Source organism: Octopus bimaculoides, chromosome 28 (assembly GCF_046866305.1).
Source record: "Octopus bimaculoides isolate indiv1 chromosome 28, ASM4686630v1, whole genome shotgun sequence".
Taxonomy (NCBI): Eukaryota; Metazoa; Mollusca; class Cephalopoda; order Octopoda; family Octopodidae; genus Octopus; species Octopus bimaculoides.
In genome coordinates this window covers 7,699,798-7,727,102 of record NC_142955.1, presented here as the reverse complement: position 1 = coordinate 7,727,102, position 27,305 = coordinate 7,699,798, and the positions used below count along the sequence as shown (strand labels likewise).

At 36.0% G+C, this 27,305-nt stretch overlaps 1 protein-coding gene across 3 annotated transcripts in view; it reads left to right on the top strand.

Annotated features, from left to right (window-relative positions):
• The window catches only part of LOC106873345 (uncharacterized), a 263,949-nt gene that overhangs the window by 116,318 nt on the left and 120,326 nt on the right, over positions 1–27,305 (top strand). For all 3 annotated transcript variants that reach the window (XM_052977316.2, XM_089343929.1, XM_014920673.3), the window contains exons 8-12: positions 1,614–1,779; positions 12,985–13,341; positions 15,238–15,804; positions 20,283–20,569; positions 25,237–25,404. In XM_052977316.2, coding sequence (XP_052833276.2) covers positions 1,614–1,779; positions 12,985–13,341; positions 15,238–15,804; positions 20,283–20,569; positions 25,237–25,404 — 1,545 coding nt within the window. The remainder of the gene's footprint in view (positions 1–1,613; positions 1,780–12,984; positions 13,342–15,237; positions 15,805–20,282; positions 20,570–25,236; positions 25,405–27,305) is intronic.

Below are 27,305 nucleotides of genomic sequence, written 5' to 3'. Positions count from 1 at the left end.
ACACCAAGAAATGAAAGTAGAATACACAAAGAATTTGAAAAAAATTCAGAGTATTAAACAACAAAAATATATAGAGAGAAAATCACATTATATAGAGGATAATTGTTTTTGTTATATCAACATACTTAGATGTAGAAAGTATTATTGAAATATTTTTTTCCAAAAATACATGTTAACACATTTTCAAGGCAATCCAAAATTAGTTAAATTTAAGGTGATTTTAAAGTGATGCTTTGTTGCTAACATAATGTAGCAGTCCCAGGAAAGGGAAGAATGCTACTGCTATTTAGCATTCTCTTCTTTCCTGGGACTGCCACATAATTTCAGTGTAGTCTCTGACCTTACCCAATACAACAAAGTAACTGGCCTTCAACAAACCACTTACTACCTTATTAAATGTAACAGGATACAGTGAGGTGACTTGAGTGTAGTCCTTTGACTTTCCTTAATGTAGCAAACAAATTGGATCCTTCAATAAACCCTAACTGTTACATTAGGGGCCATTTGAACTTTAATTAAATAGAAGAAAGTTGGGTTTTTTTTCTTAGGGGAAATTAGTTTGTTGAAGGCCAGTTACTTTGTTGTATTGGGTAAGGTCAGTGACTACACTGACATTCTGTAAACTCATAAACATTCCACTCACAGCAATCCTATTAACATTTCTATATCCCTGCCTACTTCATTCGATTGGGTTAAATAGTGAAGTGATAGCAATGGAATCCTTTAATTATCTCATGTAACACCCTAAATATACTAGGGAGCTTGTTGAAGGCGAAATTGATTTGCCACTTTGAGTAACCACATCAGGGTTCTCTCATTATAATAATGTGACCCCCCAAAAAACTAGAGTTTTTGTTGCAAGACCAAATGGCTGTTAATAAAGTATACAGTTTCTCGAAAGTAAAATTGGTTTACTACATTGAAGCAGGTTAAATGACTACACTGATGAAACCTGAATGGCAAATGTGTTGCCTTGTAGAACTAAAGGGACTTCACTGAGATCAAATTGGTTTGTTGCATTGAGCAAAGATCAAGTGACTGCAGTGTAGATGCCTCGTTAAGTAATGGAATCTCAAATAAAACAGTAAGCAATTTGTTGGGACACCAACTGGTCACTTATACAGTAAAGAGATTCTTGGTGGAAAAATTGGTCATCTACATTGAAGAAGCTTCAATGACTAGGTCATTGCAGCTCCTTATAAAACAAAAGGGATTGAGGATCAAACTGATTTACTGCATTGAGCCATTTTAAATTACTAAATACAAGGGGGTGCTGAAAAGTTTCTGGCTTTAAGGATATTGTAAAAGGCCTGGTTGGAGGCCAAACCTTTCGAATTCTTTTACAGGGATTAGAAAAACTGAAGGACCACTGCAATAAGTGTGTGAGTCCGAAAGGGGAATATGTTGAATAGAATTATAATTAACTTTTTCTCTTACCCAAAGCCAGGAGCTTTTCAGTACCACTTTGCAGCATCTTTCTTATTAGCTGGCATGTTCTTTGCCAGGATTTTATTGAGTAGCTAATTACTGTTATATTATGAGAAATGGTAAATGATAGCCTAAATAGTTCCTTAACCCCAAGCAAATTAAATCAATGAATGTTTACTTTTCAGGCAGTATTTTCTTGATGCTATTCCAATGGTGCAGACACTGGAATCAGTAAAATTTATCGTCCAGATGATCTCCAGTCAACAGATAGGAGAGACCGATGCAATGTTGTGGTTAACAGCCATTTCATTAATTTTTCAACCCTCCAAAGAAATGGTAGCTGCATGTATAGTAAGTAACAGTTGTTAGTGACCTGCATTGTGTGTGTGTGTGTGTGTGTGTGCAATAACACTTATAAGGAGGTGGTTTCTCCATTCACCAAAGTGAATGGAACTTTGGCTAAAAGGAACTGATGTCATTAGATCGTATCCAATGTTTATCCCTTCACTCCTTTCTTTTCACTCCAATGGAATGGCTGTAAGCCAACCTTGAATGGGAAAAGCCTTCCATCCCTCCTCCCTCAATCATGCAGAAGGCTCTCATATTTGGCACACTTTCCATGGGACTGTGAGTTCAGTTAAGATCATTTTAATATGCTTGCACACACGCACGCACACACACGCACATCCACACACACACACACACACACACACACACACACACACACACACACACAGAGTTAGCTAATTATATGGCCAATCGTAGAGTGACCAATGGTTTCACATCCATAAAGCAAAAATATTTATTTTTGTTTATAAAATTAACAGACTGTAGGCTTTTTCTGTCTACAATTTGAAAAGAGGTTATATGCTCATGCCATTAGAGTCTATAAGGCTAAGCACTGCATGGATGCAAAACCATTGGTCACTCTATGACTGACCATATAATTAACTTCCTGTAAATACATTACTGTTCTAACATTTAGAGTGTACTTCTCTCTCAGATATATGATCTACTGACAATCCAGACATATATATAGGCACAAGCATAGCTGTGTGGTAAGAAACTGGCTTCCCAACCACATGGTTCTAGGTTCAGTCCTACTGCATGGCACCTTGGGTGAGTGTCTTCTACTATAGCGTCAGGTTGACCAAAGCCTTGTGAGTGAATTTGGTTGATGGAAACTGAAAGAAGCCCATTGTGTGTGTATATATATATATATATATATATATATATATATATATATACTAACTTAAAAGCTGCCCTATTGGGGCGAATGGGAAGATCTGCAGACAGGTCTCTGACTTGTTATGGAGAATTTGTTGCAGTTGCTTCCTCCAGAGTCATATCCCAATATTCGTTGCTAAAAATCATGTAAAAGAAATCGCCGCAAGCAATCGCAGTTATGAAAACATAGGAATCCAAAATTTCAGGATTGCAGGTCCGGATTTGCCCCAGAATGTTTTTAATTGACTCCTGGAGTAAATCAGCCTGATTCCAAAGTGATATGATATATTGGGCTACGGCCTCTAGGAGTAAAGTTGAAAAAGTGTGACACACTGACATTCACATTTATCATATTAGATATGTTTAATTTTGGGGAAACTGTATTTGAATTAAAGTGTATTTTATGTGTGTGTGTGTGTGTGTGTGTATGATAGTGTTCAGTATGCTGGCCACAGGAATTTCTGTACATCATCTCCCTCTTTCTCTCACATACCTACTTTCTCTCTTTCTCTCTCTCTCTCTTATTATTACTACCATTATCACCATCAACACTACTTTTAATAAAACATCATCAACTCTCCCTAAATTTCTTTTTCTCTTTTTCGTTCCCTCTCTTTTTCTTTCTTTCTCCCTCTCTGTCTTTGCCCTCACTGTCTCTATGCCTACTATTACTCTCACCCCAGCACGAGGAAGTGTCATTGAATTGTGAGAGAGGGGATCAAAGTGTGACACGCTGACACACAGAAATTAGTTTTCGCATTTATTATATTATATATATAAGTACTAGGCACAGGAGTGGCTGTGTGGTAAGTAACTTGCTTACCAACCACAAGGTTCTGGGTTCAGTCACACTGCGTAGCACCTTGGGCAAGTGTCATCTACTACAGCCTCAGGCCGACCAAAGCTTTCTGAGTGGATTTGGTAGGCGGAAACTGAAAGAAGCCCATTGTATATATATATACATATTTATATGTATATATGAATACATATTTATATATATATATATATATGTCTGTGTTTGTTCGCCCACCATTGCTTGACAACTGATAGTGATGTGTTTATGTCCTCGTCAATTAGCGGTTCGGCAAAAAAGACCAATAGAATAAGTACTAGGCTTACAAAGAATAAGTCCTGGGATCAATTTATTCAACTAAAGGTGGTGCTCCAGCTTGGCTGCTGTCAAATGACTGAAATAAGTGAAAGAATATATATATATATATATATATATATGCAAAAATTTAGATTCAGATGAATTAGGTACTTAAGTTGAGGCACCAGAATTTAGTATAGTATTATCCATACAATTTCGAAATAAGGTGATTAAAATCAAAATAAGCAACAAGGATATCCAGAGGTAATGCAGTACAATCGTTTCAAGCAACTCCATTTAATTGAACAATGCAATCATTACATTAATTTAAATGCAGAGCAATCCTCAGCTGCATAAATACATAGAATTAAATTAAATCAAAACAGATGGACACATTAGTATAATTTTACCTAAAACCTCCAAGAAGGTAAGAAGATTGACAAAGAACATGCTTTCTTCACTTCAGCTTAGAAGTTACTAAGGTATCAGGAAGAAAGACGTGTTAGAGATCTAGCTTGTCACTGTTTTTTGGGGTCAGTTTTAATTTATAGTTTTGTTTATAAAATCTTTGTATATCAAAATCTAAGGCCAAAGAACCAGGAGCAGTGTCTGTTAGGAAAGGGGCTGAGGGAGTCGACAGAAATCATAGTGGGTATAGTCATAAAACTATCAAGATTAATTTGAAGTGATATAATGAGATTTGGTAAAGGAAATCTTAAATCAAGATGTTAGCTGACAATTAAAGAGGCAAGACTCTAGTAGACCATTGATAATGATACAAGGGTAATTTTATCATAGGATACTATTACTCTTTTACTTGTTTCTGCCATTTGACTGCGGCCATGGTGGTGCACCGCCTTTAGTTGAGCAAATCGACCTAAGGACTTATTCTTTGTAAGCCTAGTACTTATTCTATCAGTCTATTTTGCCGAACCGCTACGTTACGGGTTGTCAAGCGACGTTGGGGGGGGGGGGGGGAACAAACACAGACACACAAACACACACACATATATATACATATACATATATACGACGGGCTTCTTTTAGTTTCCGTCTACCAAAGGCTTTGGTCGGCCTGAGGCTATAGTACAAGACACTTGCCCAAGGTGCCACGCAGAAGAACCGAACCCGGAACAATGTGGTTGGTAAGCAAGCTACTTACCACACAGCCACTCCTGAACTTACAGTTAAATATTTAACTATAGTTAAATATTTTAAACAATATTGCCATATTGTATAAAGTTAAAATTTAGAGTTATTCGGAAGATTATTGGATAAAATCTTTTTAAATACTTTTAAGTATATCCCAAATTTTACCACAATAGAGAAAGGAAAAGAAATTACATAGAAATAGTTTAATATTTATACATATATACTTAAATACTAACTTATTAGATGGTACCTGCGAAGATTGATCTATATATGTATGTATGTATATATTTGTGTTCCCCCTCCCCCAACCATTACTTGACAACCGATGCTGATGTGTTTATGTCCCCGTAACTTAGCGGTTTGGCAAAAGTGACCAATAGAATAAGTACTACGCTTACAAAGAATAAGCACTGGGGTCAATTTCTTCAGCTAAAACCCCTTAAGGTGATGACCAGCATGGCCACACTCAATTGACTGCAAAGGAATGAATATTTAGAAATATATGCACCCAACACCAGAGCTGAAGACACCTCCGAAAGGAGGGGCCCCGCCACGTCAAAACAGTAGAGGAGTAGGGGCCGAAACCGGACGTGGTTCCTCCTGATGATGTCTTGAGCTAACTGGATCCTAATCCACCAAGGGAAGGTATGTCAGAAGAAAGTAATTCAACAACGCGGGTTGATGAACCGTAAGACGTGTGGCCAGAACCTCCTGGAAAATAACCATAGCGAGGGACATTCCACAGTTGAATTAGAACAGTCACAAACAGTGAAAGAAGACATGCACCCAACACCAGAGCTGAAGACACCTCCGAAAGGGGGTGGCCCCGCCACGTCAAAACGGTAGAGGAGTAGGGGCCGAAATCGGACGTGGTTCCTCCTGATGATGTCTTGAGCTAACTGGATCCTATAAAGGAGCTGTTGTGGTAGCAGACCACAAAACATGGTTGAAATCCCTCCTATATATATATATATATATATATAATTGCAGCGTGGAAGGTGTTTATAAGCCATTTAAAATAACACACAAAATCCATTAGATTCACTTCAACATTTAAATTTAATTTGTCAAAATATTTTCGTCGCTTTGAGACCGCGACCTGTTCACTGACAAAATTCTGTGCTGCATCACGAGATGCAGCACAGAATTTTGTCAGTGAACAGGTCGCGGTCTCAAAGCGACGAAAATATTTTGACAAATTAAATTTAAATGTTGAAGTGAATCTAATGGATTTTGTGTGTTATTTTAAATGGCTTATAAACACCTTCCACGCTGCAATTGTTTTCGTTCCAGCACACGATCTCAGATCAGGTCACTTGCTATGCAAGTGCATCTCCGTAATATATATATATATATATATATATATATATATATATACAACAATTTATATATTCCTGTCAGCAGTTTATATTTTGAGGATGAAATGACTGATAAATTCTTTGGTTATTATGTCAGGTGATAATGTAGCTGATGAAGAAGGTTTAATGGACTACTATATTTGATGTTATAAATAATATCTGGATAATAAAAATTATACAAGTAAAGGAATATATATATATTCTTTTTCTTGTTACAATCTTTTTGACTGCAAGCATACTGGAGCACTGTCTTTAGTCAAACAAATCAACACCGGGACTTATTCTTTGTAAGCCTAGTACTTATTCTATCAGTCCTTTTGCTGAACTGCTAAGTTACAGGTACATAAACACACCAACATTGATTGTTAAGCAAAGGGGGGGGGGGAACGCAGGCACACAGATACATACATACATGCATACACACACACACACACATATATATATATATATATATATATATATATATATACACACACACACACGATAGGCTTCTTTCTGTTTTCATCTACCAAATCCACTCACAAGTCTTTGGTCAGAGCAAGGCTATAGTAGAAGACACTTGCTTAAGGTGTCACACTGGGACTGAACCCAGAACCATATGGTTGGGAAGCAAGCTTCTCACCACACAGACACACCTGTGCCTATATATTATATATATAATATTTATGTATTTATTTTTCTTCTTTAACAAGAATAGTATTGTCAGTGACTTTGGAGTTTCAGCCCTCTAAGCCATCATCTGTCAATCTGATGACGGCTTAGGTGGCTGAAACTTTGAAGTCACTGTCAACTCTATTTTTGTTAAACAAAAAGTATTGAATCATTCTTCTGTTTAATGTAAAATTGTTTGTGTTATAACTTAACATGAAAACAAACATGAATATATATATATATATATATATATATATATATCAAGCAATAAGCAACACGGATTTCAAAAGTGATTGCAGTACGCACGTTTCATGCTACTTCAATTTATTTAAGTAATGTGAGCATTACCTTAAATGCAATATGAAGAGCAATCTTCAGCTGCACGAAAATGTAGAAAATGTAGAAAAAAGACATATTATAAATGTGGCAACATATTAAATCCAAGTGGGAGAGAGCATATATAAAATCCAAATGTGAGGAAGAATATATAAGTCCATCTTGACATAGCGGGGTCTATCAGGCTAGTAATTGATTCTAGACAAAAGTTTTAACTGTCTCAGAATTCTAATGTTTCTTGTCTAGTGGTGATAGCAAAGGGACAATTACTTCTAAAGAGAGGGAAGGTGTAAGCAGTATGCATGGACAAGGCTATAAAAGTATTAGAATCTAGAGGTTTCACTGGTCATAGTAGTATCAGGTCATTAACATCTAATCTATCCTTAACATCTAATCTACTTAAATCAATCATCAGATTCATGTATTGATTATCCTTGTTATTTCCTAACATCCTTTCTTTTCTCAGTCCCTTAAACATTAATAAACACATTATTATAAACTAATATAAATCCGATAATAATTTTATCTTTTATTCACATTATATAAATAAAGCTTACCTATGTATCTCCTAAATAGTATCATTATCTTATCGTCAACTAATAAGTTTTTTAAAGATAATTCAAAATAGTGTTCATGATCACTATATACTTAATACCCTTAAATTTTACACCCTACCCAGAGCCCCTGAATTCAATATTGTCATTATTTCATGATTTTTGTGGAAGATAATTACATCTCATTTTATTTTATTAACATACCTCTTATTGTGTAAACATTAGTTAAAGTTCTGTTATTGTCTGTACCACTATACTGTTACCCTATTCAGACTAAAAGTAAAAAACCTATTTGACCCATATACCTAGGGCTATAATTCCTCAACATTAATTCCTCAACATTTTGATAGTAATAAAATGACCTGATACTACTATGACCAGTGAAACCTCTAGATTCTAATACTTTTATAGCCTTGTCCATGCATACTGCTTACACCTTCCCTCTCTTTAGAAGTAATTGTCCCTTTGCTATCACCACTAGACAAGAAACATTAGAATTCTGAGACAGTTAAAACTTTTGTCTAGAATCAATTACTAGCCTGATAGACCCCGCTATGTCAAGATGGACTTATATATTCTTCCTCACATTTGGATTTTATATATGCTCTCTCCCACTTGGATTTAATATGTTGCCACATTTATAATATGTCTTTTTTCTACATTTTCTACATTTTCGTGCAGCTGAAGATTGCTCTTCATATTGCATTTAAGGTAATGCTCACATTACTTAAATAAATTGAAGTAGCATGAAACGTGCGTACTGCAATCACTTTTGAAATCCGTGTTGCTTATTGTTTGATTTTTAATCACCCATCCTTTTGGGATGCGATATTCGGGTGCCTTCGCATAAGTACCATATTCAAACCTTGAATCTATATATATATATATATATATGTATACTTTTATTCTTTTACTTTTCTCTGCCATTTGGTTGCAGCCATGCTGGAGCACTGCCTTGAAGGGTCTTAACTGAATAAATCGACCCCTGGACTTATTTTTTAAGCCTCGTACTGATTCTACCATTCTCTTTTGCTAAACTGCTAAGCTATAGAGATGTAAAGATACCAACACCAGTTGTCAAGTGGTGACAGGGGGACAAATATAGACACACACACATAGATATACATACATATATACTATGGGCTTCTTTCAGGTTCCATCTACCAAGTCCACTCCCAAGGCTTTGGTCGGCCCGAGGCTATAGTAGAAGACACTTGCCCAAGGTGCTATGCAGTGGAACTGAACCCGGCACCATATGGTTTAGAAGCAAGCTAAGCTTAAATATATATAAGCCATGCTTATATATATATATATAGGTGATTATGTGGATAAACAAAAGAGACACATCAAACATATTAAATACATCAAATACAATATACATATGGTGGTTGTCTACTCCTTAAACAGAGTTTGACCACCTCCTGCACCTACACCTTAGCCCTTTCATGGCGTCTGATGTGGCTTTTTAAACCAGACAGTGTTTTGAAAAACACCCACACAGATTGCACCTCTGATTTGCACTACCAATACCTGCAAGTAAGTGCTGCTCATTGTGGATCCTAACATGTCTTTTAAGACCCCCATTGGATTTGCAAACCCTCTGGCACACACCACATTCAAACGTGTGCACAGACATATAATCAGAATAGCTGGGTGAGGTTTGTTTTCCATGGGTTCGCAGGTGAGATTTGAGGCCAGCCAAGGACAGACATGGTCTGTCACAGACTGTGCACACAAAAAGGTCCTTGTCATTCACCTTCTCAGTCTTCACCTTTTTCCTTAAATGTCTCTTGAGCCCTGCTTGCATCATCCTGGCCTCTTCAAATGCTTTCACTCCACTCCACACCCTTGTTCGCCATCCAACTCGATCTGAAGCGAGGACTTCTATATCTTTTGGAGCCATTCCAATTGACTTCATAGCAGTCCTTATGCCATCCTTAAACCTTTTTTTAGGTTTATGCCGATAACGTTTCCCCTCTGCAAGCTCACCATAAAACAATATATATATATATATATATATATATATATATATATGTGTGTGTGTGTGTGTGTGTGTGTGTGTGTGTGTGTGTGTGTATACATGGAAAATGAGAGAAAGCAAAAGGTGGAAACTCTGTACTTAAAAATTCATCATCTGAAAGTTTCCACCTTTTGCTTTCTCTTGTTTTGCATCTATACAGATATACATATTTTGTATTTGATGTATTTAATATATTTGATGTGTCTCGTTTGTTTATCGACATAATTGCCTCTATACCTGCTCAACTTGATCCTTCTGATAGTCTTTCTTTACCTTGTGGAATGATCCCGTGTAAAGACATCACAGTCTATGTTTGAATCGTTTGAGCTCTACTAAGTATCTTCTACACAGAGAGTCTCTGGATCTCATCTGTGAACTATATATATATATATATATATATATATATATATATATAATTAATTCAATAATAGGATAAAAATCTTTTACAAGAATTTTATCAGGAAGCTAGCGTGAAAAAAATTCGTAAGGGAAAAAAAACCCATCATTTTTTTATTCCCAAGAATATATTTATTCATTTATATTTATATAAGGGCATTACTACAGAATAATGCCACACATTAGACTTCCCAAATAAACACATTTTTACCGAATGCGAGGAAAAGCATTTTAAAAAAATGAACTCAACTATATATCGAACGATTTCACGATTACTAGAATAATATCTAGCTTTCAATATCATGGTACAGATATATAAAAATAAAAATAAAAATAAATAAATATTTTTATTTTAATTTTAATTTTTATATATCTGTACCATACTATACTGATGATTGAAAGCTAGATATTATTCTAGTAATCGTGAAATCGTTCAATATATAGTTGAGTTCATTTTTAAAAAGGTTGGCTTTTTTAAGAGTTGCTTTTCTTTGCATTCGGTAAAAATGTGTTTATTTTGGAAGTCTAGTGTGTGGCATCATTCTGTAGTAATGCCCTTATATAAATATATATATATATATATATATATATATATATATATAATATAATATAGGATAAATTCTTTATAAGAATTTATCAAGTAGTCAATATATATATATATATATATATATATATATATATATACATATATATATAACTGGCACTGCATCAGTTACAACAAATCTTCCAGGTGATCTGATTAATGGAACAGCCTGCTTATGAAATTAATGTACAAGTGGCTGAGCACTTCACAAATGCACACCTTTAACACAGTTCTCAGAGATTCAGTGTGACACATAATGTGACAAGGTTGGCTGTTTGAAATACAGGTATAACACATTTTTGCCAGCTGAATGGCCTGAAGCAACAAGTGTCTTGCTCAAGGACACAATGTGCCACCAGGAATCGAACTCACAACCATACCTTTGTGATTTGAACGCCCTAACCACTAAGTAACATGCATCAAATCGAGCAAAGGAGCTGAACAGGCACAGACAGGAGAAAACAAAACAGTTGAAGCTTAATATTGTGGTGTGTGTGTATAACTGGGTACAGGCATACAGGCATGTATGTATGAACATTGTGTGGTGCAGCAAAATGGGTGAACAAAAGGAGTACACACTTGACTGGAAATAGGCATCCTTTGTTAAAAGTCTATTGCTGAAAAATAAGAAGAGGTGCATGCAAAGAAAAAGAGTTGTTGAGAGTCTATATAAGTCTATATATGCAGAAGATGTGAAAGAGTGCCAGAAAAGGCAGGATTAGTCTTCAGAACTTGAGACGAAAAGTGTGTGACTGTTGAAAATGTTGCATGTGCATGCGGGCTTCCATAGTTTCATTCAATTAGTTCTTGGGCAGATGGCTATCGAAATGTTGCAAGACAAATCCTGCATTAACAAAGGATATTTCCAGTCAAGTTTGTACTCCTTTTATTTACCTATTTTGCACTGTTCGTTCCTTTTGTTGCACCACACAACATTCACACATGCATGCCTGCACCCAGTTATACACACGCATATTATACACACTGCTTTATTTTCTCCTGTCTGTGCCCACTCAGCTCCTTTGCATGACTTGATGCATGTCAAATGTGTCATGCTCTCTGCACTCTTGTTACAGACACAACTTGTCTCTGTTAGACCCCAGTTGGTCATGGAATAAATAGAGAGAGTTGCCTGTCACTTGCAACATGATGATAGCACCAGACACATTTCTCCTCTGCACCACTTTCAAGGCATTTCACACTGCATGCACACCTGCTTGAAAAATCTAACCACATATCGTGGATTGAGAATGCACTCACTCACTCACTCTCCTCACATATATATATGTAAAACTTACTTGGAGAAAGATGCTTGGCGTTCGATCATATAATAACATAAATAATATATAAATCTATGCATATATCCATACATATATGTACATACTTACATCTATATGTATACATACATGCATATATGGGTACAGGACATCACAAAAAAAACGTTAAACACAATGAGAAACGAAAACAGAAAACGAACTTTTTTTGCAAACAACGAAAAAAAACAGAGACGAGACATGCGACATGTCTATCTCTCTCCCTCTCTTGTTCTTCATCCTTTCTGTTTTTCTCTCCCATCCTTTCCCTATTCTTCTCTCCCTTTCACCGTTCCATCTCTCTCTCTCTCACTCTTCCTCCTTGACCTTCTCGTCGCTGACACGTGATGAAAGGGATTCTTTCTTTCTATCCTCTGGCTTCTTATAGAGAAGATGTGATTTTTCTGTCTCTTGTCTCTTCTCTCCTTGACGTCTACTAGCGTTCAAAAACTAATAATTTTTCTATTGTCTTGGCCTAACAACCCTTATTGTCTGTTTTTACTGTCTCACTATCCTGTTCTTGTTAACACTTTCACCCTCTGCAAAAAATTCCAAATTTTATTTAATTTGCTTTGCGGGAAGGACTGTTCCAATGAAGTCGCGTATTGTCCTTGCCTTCGAAATGTGGAGTAGATGGTGCAGGGACAACTGAAGAAGGGAAATATTCTTTATGTTGCATGTCCCATCTCTCTGTTTTTTTTTCGTTGTTTGAAAAAAAGTTCGTTTTCTGTTTCCGTTTCTCATTGTATTTAAGGGTTTTTTTTTTGTGATGTCATGTACCCATATATGAAAAATGAAAATCACTCGTGTTTTCAAAGAATATTTTCAATGTTTCTCTCACTCATTCTCTCTCAATTTTCTCCTTCCACACAACAGCCTCTACTCCGCATGAAAGATGTTCCACAGAACATGGCCCTAGCATTGTCTTCTTTGATATGGAATTACTGTCGCACTATAGGTGACGCTTGCCAGCAAGACCCCACAGTTGACACCTTTCTACAGCAACAGGAAGCTTTGATTGTTGGCAATGGTGATGGCGCTGATACTGCTTGCACTTATCACCCTGGAGAGAAGACGACAGATGTACTTATGGCATTGAGGGCGATTGGAAACCTTGGGTACTTCCAAAAGATTTTGGCTCATGTTGCAAGATGCTTCACAAGGAGGGAGAACCCATCTGAAATTCGAGTGGCAGCCCTAGAAGCAATGCGTCGTACACGCTGTGGGACGACAGTAAGTTTATTCTTGTAGTTGTTGTTATTACAACCATTGCTCTTGTTATTGCTCTTGTTGTTTTCTTGTTGCCATTGCCAGTTAAAAATGCTTTCAGTGCAATGAACTCCTAGAGCCAGGTTGTAGTGGCATTAAGCCAAGTGACACATTAAGTCTGTTGTTATTGTAGCTGTTACGGCTTTGTTGTTGCTATTGTTGCTATTTCCCTTAGTATCGTTGTTGTTGTTATTACAATTGTTTCTATTACTGCTGCTGCTGCTATTTTGTTACTGCCATTATTCTTCACTTTCTGAGTTCAAATTCTGCCATGGTCGACTTTGCCTTTCATCCTCTAGGGGTCAATAAAATTAGTACCAGTCGAGCCCTGGGGTCGATGCAATCAAGTTCCACCCATCTCTGAAATGCTGGCCTTGTGCCAAAGTTTGAAACCAGTATTTTGTTGTTGTCATTGCAGTTGTTGGTTCACTGTTAAATTTAATGCTTGTCCACCCAAGTTATTGATAGAAACAAATATGTGAAGTACTGTACATCCTCTAGAGCAAGGGTTCTCAACTATTTTGACATATGGACCCCTTTGACTTGTTTTAATCTGGTGGAGCCCCATCACCATTCAATGTCTAAAAACTAGTTTTACGGACATTTCTTTCAAAATTCCCATTTTGCTTTGGACACATTAACTTGTGTACATTGAAATATGTAAAACGTTTGAGAAAGAAATCTAGCTGTTTGTTGCAATAAATACATCTAAAGCAAAGTGGTAAGAAGCTTGCTTACTAACCATATTATTCAGGGTTCAGTTCCACTGCATAACACCTTGGGCAAGTGTCTTCTATTATAGCTTTGGGCTTCTATTATAGCCCTGTGAGTGGATTTGGTAGATAGAAACTGAAAGAAGCCCATCATGTGTGTGTGTGTCTGTATTTGACCCCCACTACTACTTGACAACTGGTACTGGTTGTTTACATCCCTGTAACTTAGCACTTCAGCAAAAGAAACCAATAGAATAAGTACGAGGCTTAAAAAAAAATATGTATTGGGGTTAATTTATTCAGCTAAAAAATTCTCTAAGGCAGATCCTCACCCTGGCGGCTTACAATCAGATGATTATGAAAGATACTATTGTGGGTCCTCAATTTAATATTTTACTTGTGTGGACCTCCAAAAATTTTACATGGACTCCAATTGAAAACCACCCCTCTAGAGGGGAGGTTGGCATGCATGGGTAAACATGCTACTAGAGTGCTCATATAAGGCTATATAAAGGGTAAAGACCCTCAGTCATGAATGATCATGGGATTGCACCTAGAAAGTTCTCTCCAAGGTACAAGTCTGGGCAAGTTTGTTCATGGAAGACCAGCAGTCACCCATGCATACCAGCCTCCCCTCTCCATGCCACAATATTATCCAAGAGAAAAGCTGTAGAAACTCTGCCAAATCAGATTGGAGCCTGGTGTAGCCATCTGGTTTCACCAGTCCTCAGTCAAATCGTCCAACCCATGCTAGCATGGAAAGCGGACGTTAAACGACGATGATGAGGATGATGATGATGAAAAGTGAAGACCAATACAGCTGAATGAACTGGAGCAAAATGAAATAAAGTGTCTTGATCAAGGACCCAACATGCAGCTGGTCTGAAAATCAAACTCACAACTTCACCATTGTAAACCCAATGTTCTAACCACTGAGCCATATGGTACAACATGTTACTGTATATTGTTATATAGTATCAGTTTAATGCTGAATCTTTCTTTCCAGATTACTTCTGTGTGTGATGTTTTATAACATTTCTCTATTTTGTTCTTATTTCCCTGTTATTTTTTTTGTCTCCTTTATTTCATTTTTGCTTTTCGTTTATTTTTTTATTTTTTATATTTTTATATTTTTCCTCTTGCCTAGATTCCCGGTTTGAATGAAGTATTCTTTGATGATACTGAAGATTCTGAGCTTCGCATTCAAGCCTACATCATCTTGATGAGGTGCCCATCTCGCAAATTTTTATTGGCAGTGCACAATATACTACTGAAAGGGAAATCAAACCAGGTTGGATCCTATATTTGGTCTCATCTGAACAACTTGGCTGAAACCGCTGATCCTTACTTACAAGAAATTCGTACAATTCTTGAAGACGTCATGCTGAAGAAGGAATTTGACCTCGATGGTAGAAAATTCTCACACTACTATGAGAAATTTCTCTACTCTACAACCCTTGACGTTGGAGCCAAGTTGGACAGTAATGTTATCTTTTCTTCCAAGTCCTTTATTCCTCGTTCAACCAATCTGAACATCACTGTACACCTCTTTGGTCGAGCTGTTAACTTCCTTGAGGTTGGGGGACGTGCACAAGCAGTGGACCAAATATTAGAGAATTTCTTTGGTCCTATGGGATTTTTTAGTGATCCCTTGACATCAACCACCAAAACAATCAAACTTTCTGAAGACCAGAAGAACATGAAAAGTAAACCTGTAAGAAATAATATTTTTCTTGTTTCTTTCAATTATTCCATTTTTTATGTTTGCCTCTAAATTAGATAGGGATCCACAACCAATTATTTTTCAGGGCCTCTGAAGCTGAGGGGAACAAGGATTGGGGGAGAAATTTATTTTCAAGCTGATGATTTGGCCTGTGTGCTTGCAAGAAATGAAATCTGTTGAATGCACCTAAGGATCAGGTAATGGGATTAAAATGAATGGGAAATTAAATTTAACAATGAAAACCTCAATGGAAAACAAAACGACTAAACAAAAAAGACCATATTGTTCACAAATAAATGGAGATAATGGAGATACTTACCAGACTTCTGGAGACAAGGCCACTTTTCTAGTGCTTGAGCCATGATAAAATGCATCCCATACTTTCTATAAGTGGTTGATGAATAGACAGAAACATTGTAGAGAGGACTGTTTGTTCTTGATGAAGACATGACAGCCTCTCTAGTGCTGGTGCCACACTAAAATACATCTCATAGGTTATGGTTGGTGAATGAAGTGAGATAAAATATGGTAGAGAGAGCTATTTAGCTTTGCTCGTGCCACAATAAACTACTTCCAGTATACTATGTAAGGACATCCAGCAATAGAAACTTTGCCACAAAATTATGTGTTACTCTAACAATTCCACCTATTGATCTCCCTGTATTGATATTTTTAATCAACTCCCAAAATATGAAAGTTGTTTTTGGCCTTGGTTGAATTTCAGCTCACAACAGACAACTAGGACGAATATCGCAAGCATTTTGCTTAATACTTTAACAAAAGGTGCAGACATGGCTGTATGGTAAGAAGCTTACTTTCCAACCACATAGTTCCAGGTTCAATCCCAATGCATGGTACTTTGGGCAAATGTCTTCTACTATAGCCTTGGGCCAACCAAAACCTTGTGAGTGAATTTGATAAACAGAAACTGAAAGAAGCCTGTCATATATATGAATGTGTGTGTTTGTGTTTGTCCTCCACTTCTGCTTGACAACTGGTGTTGGTTTGTTTATGTCCCCATAACTGAGCAGTTCAGCAAAAATAGAATAAGTACCACACTTAAAAAAAAAAGTAAATACTGGTCTAGATTCATTTGACTAAAAGTTTTTCTAATGACTGAAACAACTGAAAGACAGAAGGTAAAAGAACAGTTCCACAAATCCACTGCCCTAAATTGGTATCTTTTCTTTTTTACCACCTCCACCTTCCCTAAAATAGATGAAAAACAATTGATATCAGCAGTATTTGAAGTCAAAATAGAGAGAGCCAGAAAATGCCATGAAGCATCTTATCCTATGCTTTCATGATTCTGCTAATTCACTGTTTAACTAATCATAGCTCCTGTTGTTAGTGGTCCTAGACTAATGAGATTGATATGAGTAATATTCACTGGCAACTTATGTAAGTCAACATCAATTAGAAAAATGTGGCTTATCAAATAACTCCAATGAGTTGATGCTCTGAAGAAAAAGCATTGATTAAACCTGTCAATTGTAATGTTTATTCATTCACATTGCTTTGAATTAATCAGGCATTATCTCATAGCTTTGAGATTTCAATGATGTGATTGTTTTATTTTCAGGATGGCATTGTAGGATAGGTGTAAGAGGCCATCTGCTCTCACACCTATCCTACAATCTGGCTGGTTCGAACATAAAACAGGTAGAATATTTGAACTGGATATGGCCAGTTTGAATGCTAAGGAGTAGGACCTTGATTTGAAATACAATATAGTGGATTTATCATTATCATCACAATAATTGTAAGTCAGCTTTTCCATGCTAACATGAGTCGGACTGGTCTTTACAGACCAAACCAGTTCTCATCAGGAGTTACATCTCCCTTAGACAACACAGGGACCATATCCTTAACATGTGTTCCATTTTAGGTTCAGTTTCTATGGCTTGATACCCTTTTTGATGCCAACCACTTTACAAAAGGAATTTGGGGCATTTTGTTATGGCACAAACACTATAAAGGTTTGTCTTTTCACAGCAAGACTAAATCGTTCTCTCTGCTCCTATTTTATATCCATTCATTTACTAACTATTTTACAGAGTGTATTTGGTGCATTTTATCAGCACAATAACTAGAAAGACTGTCTTGTCCCCAGCAAGGCTGACGAGTCCTCTCTATCCTACATTGGCTGCTCCATTTGTTCATCAGTCATGTAATAAGTGTTTTAAGAGAATAGAAGCAGGCATAGTTAAGTGGTTTAGAAGTTTAATTCACAGTCCTGAGATCCCATATTTGATCCTAATGCATGACATGTTGAGTAAGTGTCTTTTACTATGATTTTAGTTGATCAAAACCTTGTCAGTGAAATTAGGGAGTTGGAAACAGTGTGGAAACTCATTGGAAGGACTTTACCTGTAATTCAAAGGATTGACCTTGTTATATACTCTGTGTCATGCTAATTTACTTGAGAAACATATATTTTTTAAGATTATAAATGAATGCAGGAAGTGAACTTATTGAAATATCATTATGCTATTTTCTTCCAGTCACTCCAGCACTCTGTGGTGAGGTGATGGTGGATGGTCTTCACTGCTGAGGTGATGGTGGGTGGTCTTCCCCTCTGTGACCTGGTAGAGCCAAATCTACTGAGGTCATCTAAATAGTCACTGTTGTAGCTTTGTTTAAGGAGGAAGCCCAGTTCCCTCATGCTGACTTCGTGGAACTCTCACAGATTATCTCAATGCATTTTTTCCCAGCAAAATCTGTCTATAGATGGCTAGAGTGAAATCACATCCATACTACCCACTACACAACCTGTGAGGTCGTTGGAGTGAATGAGAACATGGTATAAAACTGACAAATATCAAGGAGTGATGTTTGTAGAGGCCACAGCCCATGGAGAACTAGCCCATAGATTTAAGAAAGCACTGAAGGAGACCAAACTCAATATGGGTGTTTTTACGTGCCACTGGCATGAGGGCTAATCAGGTGGTTCTGGCAGCAACCACGCTCAAAAGGTATTTTTACGTGCTACCTGCATGGGAGCCATGAAGTAATAAATTGGTTTGACAGCATTAAATATAAAAGTAGAAACAAATTTATACAAATAGATACTGAAAGTTATTAGTCTGATTAACCAAGCAGTTTTAAATAAGGCCCTTTTGTTCATAAGAAACAACTCAAATCTGAATATGGAATAAATTAACATCATTTTAGCTGCCAGAAGAATTGTTATAGAGTTTGAAAACCAGTATTGGATTAAGAAATATAGTTATGACAGTTTTGATATTGCTATGGGTTCCACAGCTTCTGCCCAAGTTACTGATTTAGGAGGTATTTATATTTTATTTATCTTAGGAAGAGATTTTAAGTGGTATCTCAGGATTAATATAATAACAATTATAACTATACATATTAAGTAATTCTTAGAAGGTATCATATTAATATTAAAATATGAAATAAATGGTAAATATGGAATAAAGTTTATTTACAGGTAATTGTATTATATAAAGGTTAAAAGGATTTTAAATATCTTAGGAACCTGTGATTAATATGTTTTAAAAATAATTGGTAATCTTAAGTTAAAGATACTACATATTAATTCAATAATAGCTTAATTTTTATTAATTTCATTAATTTTGATTTGTTAATGTTAGTACTTTCCTCAGTTAAGTTCGTGTGTATCTGTTCACACTATTATGTAAAATTAATATCGTGCACAAAAATTGATGACATAATATTCAGCTATGATAATTAGTAAGCAGTTTTGATTCGTAATTGTCTAGTGGCTTTCAACAATTAACACACACGCACAAATATATAATGAAAATATTATTTTTACATAACTATGTTTTTTTCTAATAATAATAATAATTTATTAGTTAACTGTGATTTCTAGGTTGTAACTGGGTGGCTGATAATAAATTTCTTAAGTGATTAAATGCTTTAGCTGCATTTCAATTGATTGTAAGTAATAATGTAAATTAGGTTTTTAGCTTCTAGTTTAAAGTAATCATATCGAAATATCATTACAGCTAATTAACGGATATTTTGTTAATTTGTTTTATTAATCACATTACACATGAATGCCCACAAATGCATTAACAAATCTGCATTCACATATGTATAAGTAATGTTTTTTTTTTAAATAAATTGGTTGATGAAACCTCACATATCTTAGACTATCAAGGATCAAACAACACATCAGAATGTAGCTCCTTTCAGTCAAATTTTTCTCCTGAAGAAATATCCAATTAAAGATGTTTGATATGGAAATTTGATTTAATCAATTTAATTTCTGAAATTGAAGTAATTGGGCAGGGAAACAATTTTAGGTGAAACTGAGTTTGATATTTTTCAGAATTGTATTATGTTCTAATAAATTAATGTCTATATGTCAATTTCACCATTTTCTTCTTTTCTAATACATAAAATAAATATATATATTTTTATAGATACACATACATATGTTGCTTTCTTCTATTGCTGTTTACTTTCACTTTTCTCCATAGATTGACAGAGAAAAATTCTTGGTATCATTCTACATTCGTGTTTTTGGTAACGAAATTCACTACTCAAATGACTTCTCTTTTGACAAAGCTTCAAAATTACTCGAATATCTCCTCACACCTGAACATTTCAAGGTCACACGAAGCTTTTCTTTACTTGACACAGAAACAGTTTTGCCAACATGCAGTGGTCTTCCTTTGCATCTCAAAATTACTTCAACTGGAAGCTTTGGATTGCATGGATCAAAATTCTTGCAGCTTCCTTCCTTTTCAGCAGCGTTAAAACCAAGGTGGTGTCTTTTTTTTATTATACATACCTTTTTTTAACTTTTAATTGTTTCAGTCATTTGACTGAAGGTTGTTTAATCAAATGAATTGACCCCTGTACTATTTTTTAAAGCCTGGTAGTTATTGTATCAACTTATTATGTCGAACTTCTAGGTTATGGAGACATAAACACACCAACTTCGGTTGTCAAGTGGTTCTAGGGGACAAACATTGACACACACACACGCGAGGTTTCTTTCAGTTTCGGTCAGCCAAATCCACTCACAAGGCTTTAGTCAGCCTGAGTCTAAAGTAGAAGACACTTGCCTAAGGTGCCATGCAATGGGACTGAACCAAGAACCATGAGGTTGGGAAGCAAGCTTTTACCTCTATGCAATATATATATATATATATATATTTACATAGCCACCTCTATGCCTATATATATATACATGTACATATATAAATAACAAAGATTAATAAAGTGGCTAGCAAACATAAAAACCAAAAAGGTAAATTTATAAATTTGTAATCAAGAGAAAAGATAGTACCAGCATTGCTAGAAATAAGAGTAAAAAAATACTCAAATAAGCCACAGTATCACTGATATCAGTGATACTGTGGCTTATTTGAGTATTATTGTCTCTTATTTTTAGCAACGCTGGTACTATCTTGTACCCTTGGTTTTATATATATATATATATATATATATATATACAAACAATTGCAGAATGGAATATGTTTATAAGCCATTTAAGAACACACAAAAAAAAAACTGTTAGATTCACTTCAGCATCTAAATTTAATTTGTGTCAAAATATTTTCATCACTTTGAAACCACAACCTGTTCACTGACAAAACTTCATAGTGCACGAAGTTTTGTCAGTGAGCAGATCACAGTTTCAAAGCAATGAAAATATTTTGACACAAATTAAATTTAAATGTTGAAGTGAAACTAACAGTGTTTGTATGTTCTTAAATGGCTTACAAACATCTTCCATGCTGCGATTATATCTCAGATCAAGTCACTTGCCATGCAAGTACATCTCCATAAATATATGTATCCATTAATTATTTAATTATCCAATTCTTTTATTGTAAACTTGGTTATCAGGTAAAATACATCAAATGAGATGTAACAAGTTAATAACTTCTGAATGTATTAATATGGATTGTTGAAAGATAGTTTATATTTATTGTGGATTATATTCAATGGTTGCATAGTTACACAACTGTGATGTGTTGGAAGGAGACATAAAAGTTTGTGTAGGGGATGACTGTCTCTTTGCATAGATAATCCCTTGTCCAGTCCTTAATAGTAGTCTGTCACTAAGTGTATGGATGGAAGAAAGAGGACAGTAAAGGGTACAAGTCTCAGAAGTTTGTTAGTGTGTGTGGGAAAACTAAGTCTTGGCAAAGTTGCCAAGGTTGGTAGAAGTAAATTATCTGAAAATTTCAGTGTATCATTAACACACACCTGTATCAAGGCAGTGAGCTGGCAAAATGCTAAGTGGCATTTTGTCCGTGTCTTTATGTTTTGAGTCTAATTTCCGCCATGGTCAACTTTGCCTTTCATCCTTTCAGAGTCAATAAAATAAGTACCAGCTGAACACTGAGGGTCAATATAATTGATTTTCCCCCTCCCCCAAAATTTGCTGGCCTTGTGCCAAAATCTGAAACCAGTATGTATTTGTGTTACAAGTGAACTAAGTCAGTGAAATTAAAACAGGATAGCTGTATCTAGATCAACCTCAGTTTCATCAAAGATTAATTTAACAGAGTAATGAAAAAAGATTCTATGTGCACACTTCAATGACAATGGGAGTGAGTATGAAAAGTGATGTTAAAGTGGTGAGCTACCAGAATCTTTCATGCAGGGCAAAATTCTCAGCAACATTTCATCCACCTTGGCATTCCGAGTTGAAATGCCATCGAGATTAACTATGCTTTCCATCTTTTTGGGATCAATAAAATAAGTACCAGTCGATCACTGGGGTCAATTTAATTGACTTACCCCAAACCCCAAATTGCTGGCCTTATGCCAAAATTGGAAATCATTATTATTATTATTGTGTGCATGTATGTGTACATGTATATAATGTATGTATGTTTGTCTCACTCTATTTATATGTATGTATATACATACATACATACATACATACATACATAAGCGAGGGTGCTGAAAAGTTCCTGGCTTTAAGGGTATCATGAAAGACCTGATTGGAGGCACAAGCTTCCAAGTTCTTTTACAGGGCTTGGAAAAACTGAAGGATCACTGCAATAAGTGTGTGAATCAGAGAGGGCAATATATTGAATAAAATCATAATTAACCAATCCTCGTATAATGGCTAAAGAGCAAGAAACACAGCATCCAACATGGAGGCAGCACTGAGCAGATATGGTGTTTTTATACCATTTTATATTGAGAATTTTTTCTTCCAACAGTAACTGAAGTGAATTTGCCTTTGGAAGTTGAAATATGTCAAAAACATATTTTAACTAACCTAAAGTTCACTTATGCCTAATCATTGCTTGGCACTGATACTGCTTAATATATATATATATATACGTTTTATCTTTTACTCATTTCAGTCATTAGACTGTGACTATGCTGGGGCACCACCTTGAAGGATTTTAGTTGAACGAATCAACCACAGTACCTTTTTTCATTAAAGCCTAGTACTTATTCTATCAGTCTCCTTGCTGACCTGCTAAGTTATGGGGATGTAAACACACCAACACTAGTTATCAAACACTGGTGATGGGAGACAAAGATAGACAAAGATACACACACACACAGGGAATTAGTAATAATTGTTGTAGGGAATTAGTAATAATGGTACGCCCCTCTCATGTAATGAGTGGAATGAGTGGAATGAGTCAGTCACTATAAGTAAGGTGACATCATCCAGTATCAAGAGAGTATGTGAAGACTGTGTTGATAATCGTGTATGTGTTGATATAGTAATTATACTGTGATACTGAGTGGACGTTACAACAATCCAACTCTTTGGGGATAATAACATTGTATGACTGGGGATCATACAGTGCCAGATAGGAACATTCTATCAACAACTTCAGAATATAACAAAGACAGATACAACAGTGGTGACAAGGTTAAGAGAAACATGACGTTAATAGAAACTCGAAGAGGATTTAAACAATTCATGAGAAATTGATAAACTCAATGAGAATTAACCAATTCATGTGGAGTTAACAGAAACTCATAGAGGAGTTTACAAACTCACAAAATTTTTGTTGTTTAAACTTTATGAAAAATTGTAAAATTATGGAAGATTTATTGGCCAGTTTGCTTGAGTTGCAAAAGCAGCAACAACAACAGCAGATACAGCTGCAAGAGCAGCAACAGAAGCAACAACAATTAATATTACAGAAACAAATGCTGCAATTACTGAAGTCATCAGGAAAGCCAGAAAAAAGTGTTCTCACCAGACTATGTTGCAAATTTAGAAACTGAATTCAAATACAAACTTGACAAAGGAGTTACCTTTGAAGCATTCTACAGAAGATATGAGCAAATTTTCAAGAAGAAACGTAAAGATTGGGACAATGAGATGAAAATTTGTTTAATCTTGAGAAACCTGGTGCCAACAGAACAGGAATGGTACAGTAATTTTGTACTCCCAAGAAAACTATCTGTTTCGGCTTACAGACATATTTCCACGTTTTTTCGTTTATAAAAATAATGTCACTACCCCTGTCCAACAGCAAAGCTGAAATCTCCACTTGTGAATTTTGCAAACCATCTTCTGGAAGTTCTTTCATTCAAGCATTCTTTCCCATAAACTGAGTGTATGTTTCGAGTCGCTTTGGGTGCAGAGTTTCCTTTTTTGAACTCATAAAGCCTTATGTACCTTAAATGCTCTTTGGATACTTCCATGTTAGAAAGGGTTTTAATCAAAGAAATTTTAATTCTATTATTCTATAAAATAATAATTAATTAGTTTAAATGTACACAAATGCATAAAAATAATTTTTAATTCCATTAGACATTCTAAAATACTATTAAATTTCATTCAGTTTTAAAAAAGGTAAAATCGGACAGAACTTATGGGATGACCTGATACATAGTTGTATACACACACATACGTGGAGGCGCAATGGCCCAGTGGTTAGTGCAGTGGACTCGTGGTTTAGGATCGCGGTTTCTATTCCCAGACCGAGCGTTGTGAGTGTTTATTGAGCGAAAAGACCTAAAGCTCCACGAGGCTCCAGCAGGGAGTGGTGGCGAACCCTGCTGTACTCTTCCACCACAACTTTCTCTCACTCTTACTTCCTGTTTCTGTTGTACCTGTATTTCAAAGGGCCAGCCTTGTCACACTGTGTCACGCTGAATATCCCCGAGAACTACGTTAAGAGTACACGTGTCTGTGGAGTGCTCAGCCACTTGCACATTAATTTCACGAGCAGGCTGTTCCGTTGATCGGATCGACTGGAACCCTCGACGTCGTAAGCGACGGAGTGCCAACAAGACACACACACACACACACACAATCATACCTGTACACACCTAGAAATACTTTTGCTTTATCTCTCACTCGCACTCTGAGATACTCCACTATCTATCACCTTTACATCTTTCACTCACTCACTCACTCACTCACTCACTCTCTCTCTCTTTTTCTCACCCACTCATTTACTTAAACTCTCTATTTCTCTATTCCACTAGTGTCTCCCTACGTATGACGGGACAAATGTCTGTCAAGGCCTTTAAATTCAGAGCAGGGGTTCAAATCACAGGCACAGCACACTCAAGTGTTGGGGCCAGAGTAGAGATGAACAATGAAGAATTAACTGTTGACCTAACCAAGAAGAAGATGGAAATCTTCAGCTTCAGGTAAATGTTGTTGATTTTTAGCCTTAGGTCAAGTCTGATTGAGTAGACACTTGATAAAAAGCATTTTAAATATGACCATCCCTTCTTCTCCTCCTCCTCCTATTCCTCCCCTCCTCCTCCTCCTCTTCCCCCTTCTTCTTTCATCTATTCAGACATAGTTTACCTTGTACTACATCATCTAGCATGCCTTTCCTTCTTGTTATTTAGACCCTAGTAAGTCTTGAACCAGCAGACCTCTAATCAAAGGTGTTCCAACAGTGACCATCCTGTCTTTCATTCAGACATAATACATTCTGGGACTACATAATCTGAAGTGTTTTTCCGTGTTATTGTCGTTTTAGCTCCAGGTCTGGCCTGATTTAATAGATTAAAAACATCCCAACTGTGACCATCCTGTCTTTTGTCCTAACACAATGCATCTAGGACTACATTATCTAATGTGTCCCTAGTGAGTCAGCACTGCTCCAGCACTGCTCCAGCACTGCTCCAGCACTTTTGTGATTGAAGATGATCCAGAAGTGACCATCCTGTATTTCATTCACACCTAGTGTATCTAGGACTCGCTTTATTTTCTAGCCATGAACCACATGTCTAATGTGCTCTTCTATTTTGTAATCCTGTAAGGTGTCATTTAAAAGAGCTTTAGCTGCTGTTTATAACTTTTTAGTGATTGTGTAAAAGCTCCCACATTGGTTAATGGTGGTGGTGGTGGTCTTGTTCATGTTGTTGATCAGCTCAGGTCAATCCTTTTGAGCAAATACATACCCTTCTCATCATAAAGCTTTCCATCCACGGCCATTACCTTCTTTATCTATGGAAGTGTGTACCCAGGACAACATTATCCAGTGTCACCTTTCTTTCCTAAAACAGTATACTGTAATTCAAGGAAGAACTGGCTGATATTTCTAGCAGATTTAGCCACTGTTTAGAGGTTTTGCTTCTGTTATATATATGTGTGTGTGTATGTATGTATATGTATGTATATATATATATATATATATATATATATATATATATATATATATTTCTAATTGTTACACAAATTTTGGGTAAAACCTCCACTTTTACCCGCTCCCATTGATTGCACTTAGTATAGCACTAGTGTAGCAATAATTGGGTACCCTCCCAGCAGTATACTGGATAGATACTATCCCTTAGTGGGTTGAACCCCCAACCCCTAACTCTCTCACGCTATATATATATATATAATAAAAATAGGACAAGGTAGAAAATGCTAAAATAATTTTATCATGAACATTTTAGTATGACTTTTGCGACTTTTTCAACTTAGAGTAAAACATGAAAAACAAATAAATTGTGGGAAAATTAAATGAAATATTTTTTTTAAATATTTCCATAGTTTTCAAATACATGAGACATTTTCCTTTTTTCTGTCTTTCTCTCTTTTGTGAAGGCTCAGTAGGTAGGTAGTAGCAGGTCTGAAGGAATATTTAATATGAAGGATGTGGGTTCTTAGTTTTGATTGTTTAAGCAATAGTAGCCAAGAAAGGAGACAGTAAAGAAGAAGATGGGAGTGGTAGGTTGTTAGTGAAATGCTCTTAAATAGTCAAGTGACTTAAAAGTGACCTGTTGTGGTTATAGTAGTAGTGATTGAAATTGCTCTGTTCTGAATATATCGTTTTTAACATTTGCATGGGTATTATTCTAAGGCACTCGTAATAGTGTCATTTGTGGTGGAGGCATTCAAAAGGGGTTTAAATTTTGTGATAGAATATGACTTTTTGCTAATGTGCTGACTATATGTTGCACTGTCCCTGAATTTATAGAGAGGAAAAATTATGAAGCTGGGTTGTTCATTAGTGGCGCAAATGTTGATGTGTTCACTGAGTGCTATTTTTCTGTATTCCCAAATTTTAATCTGGGATCTATGTAGTGTCATC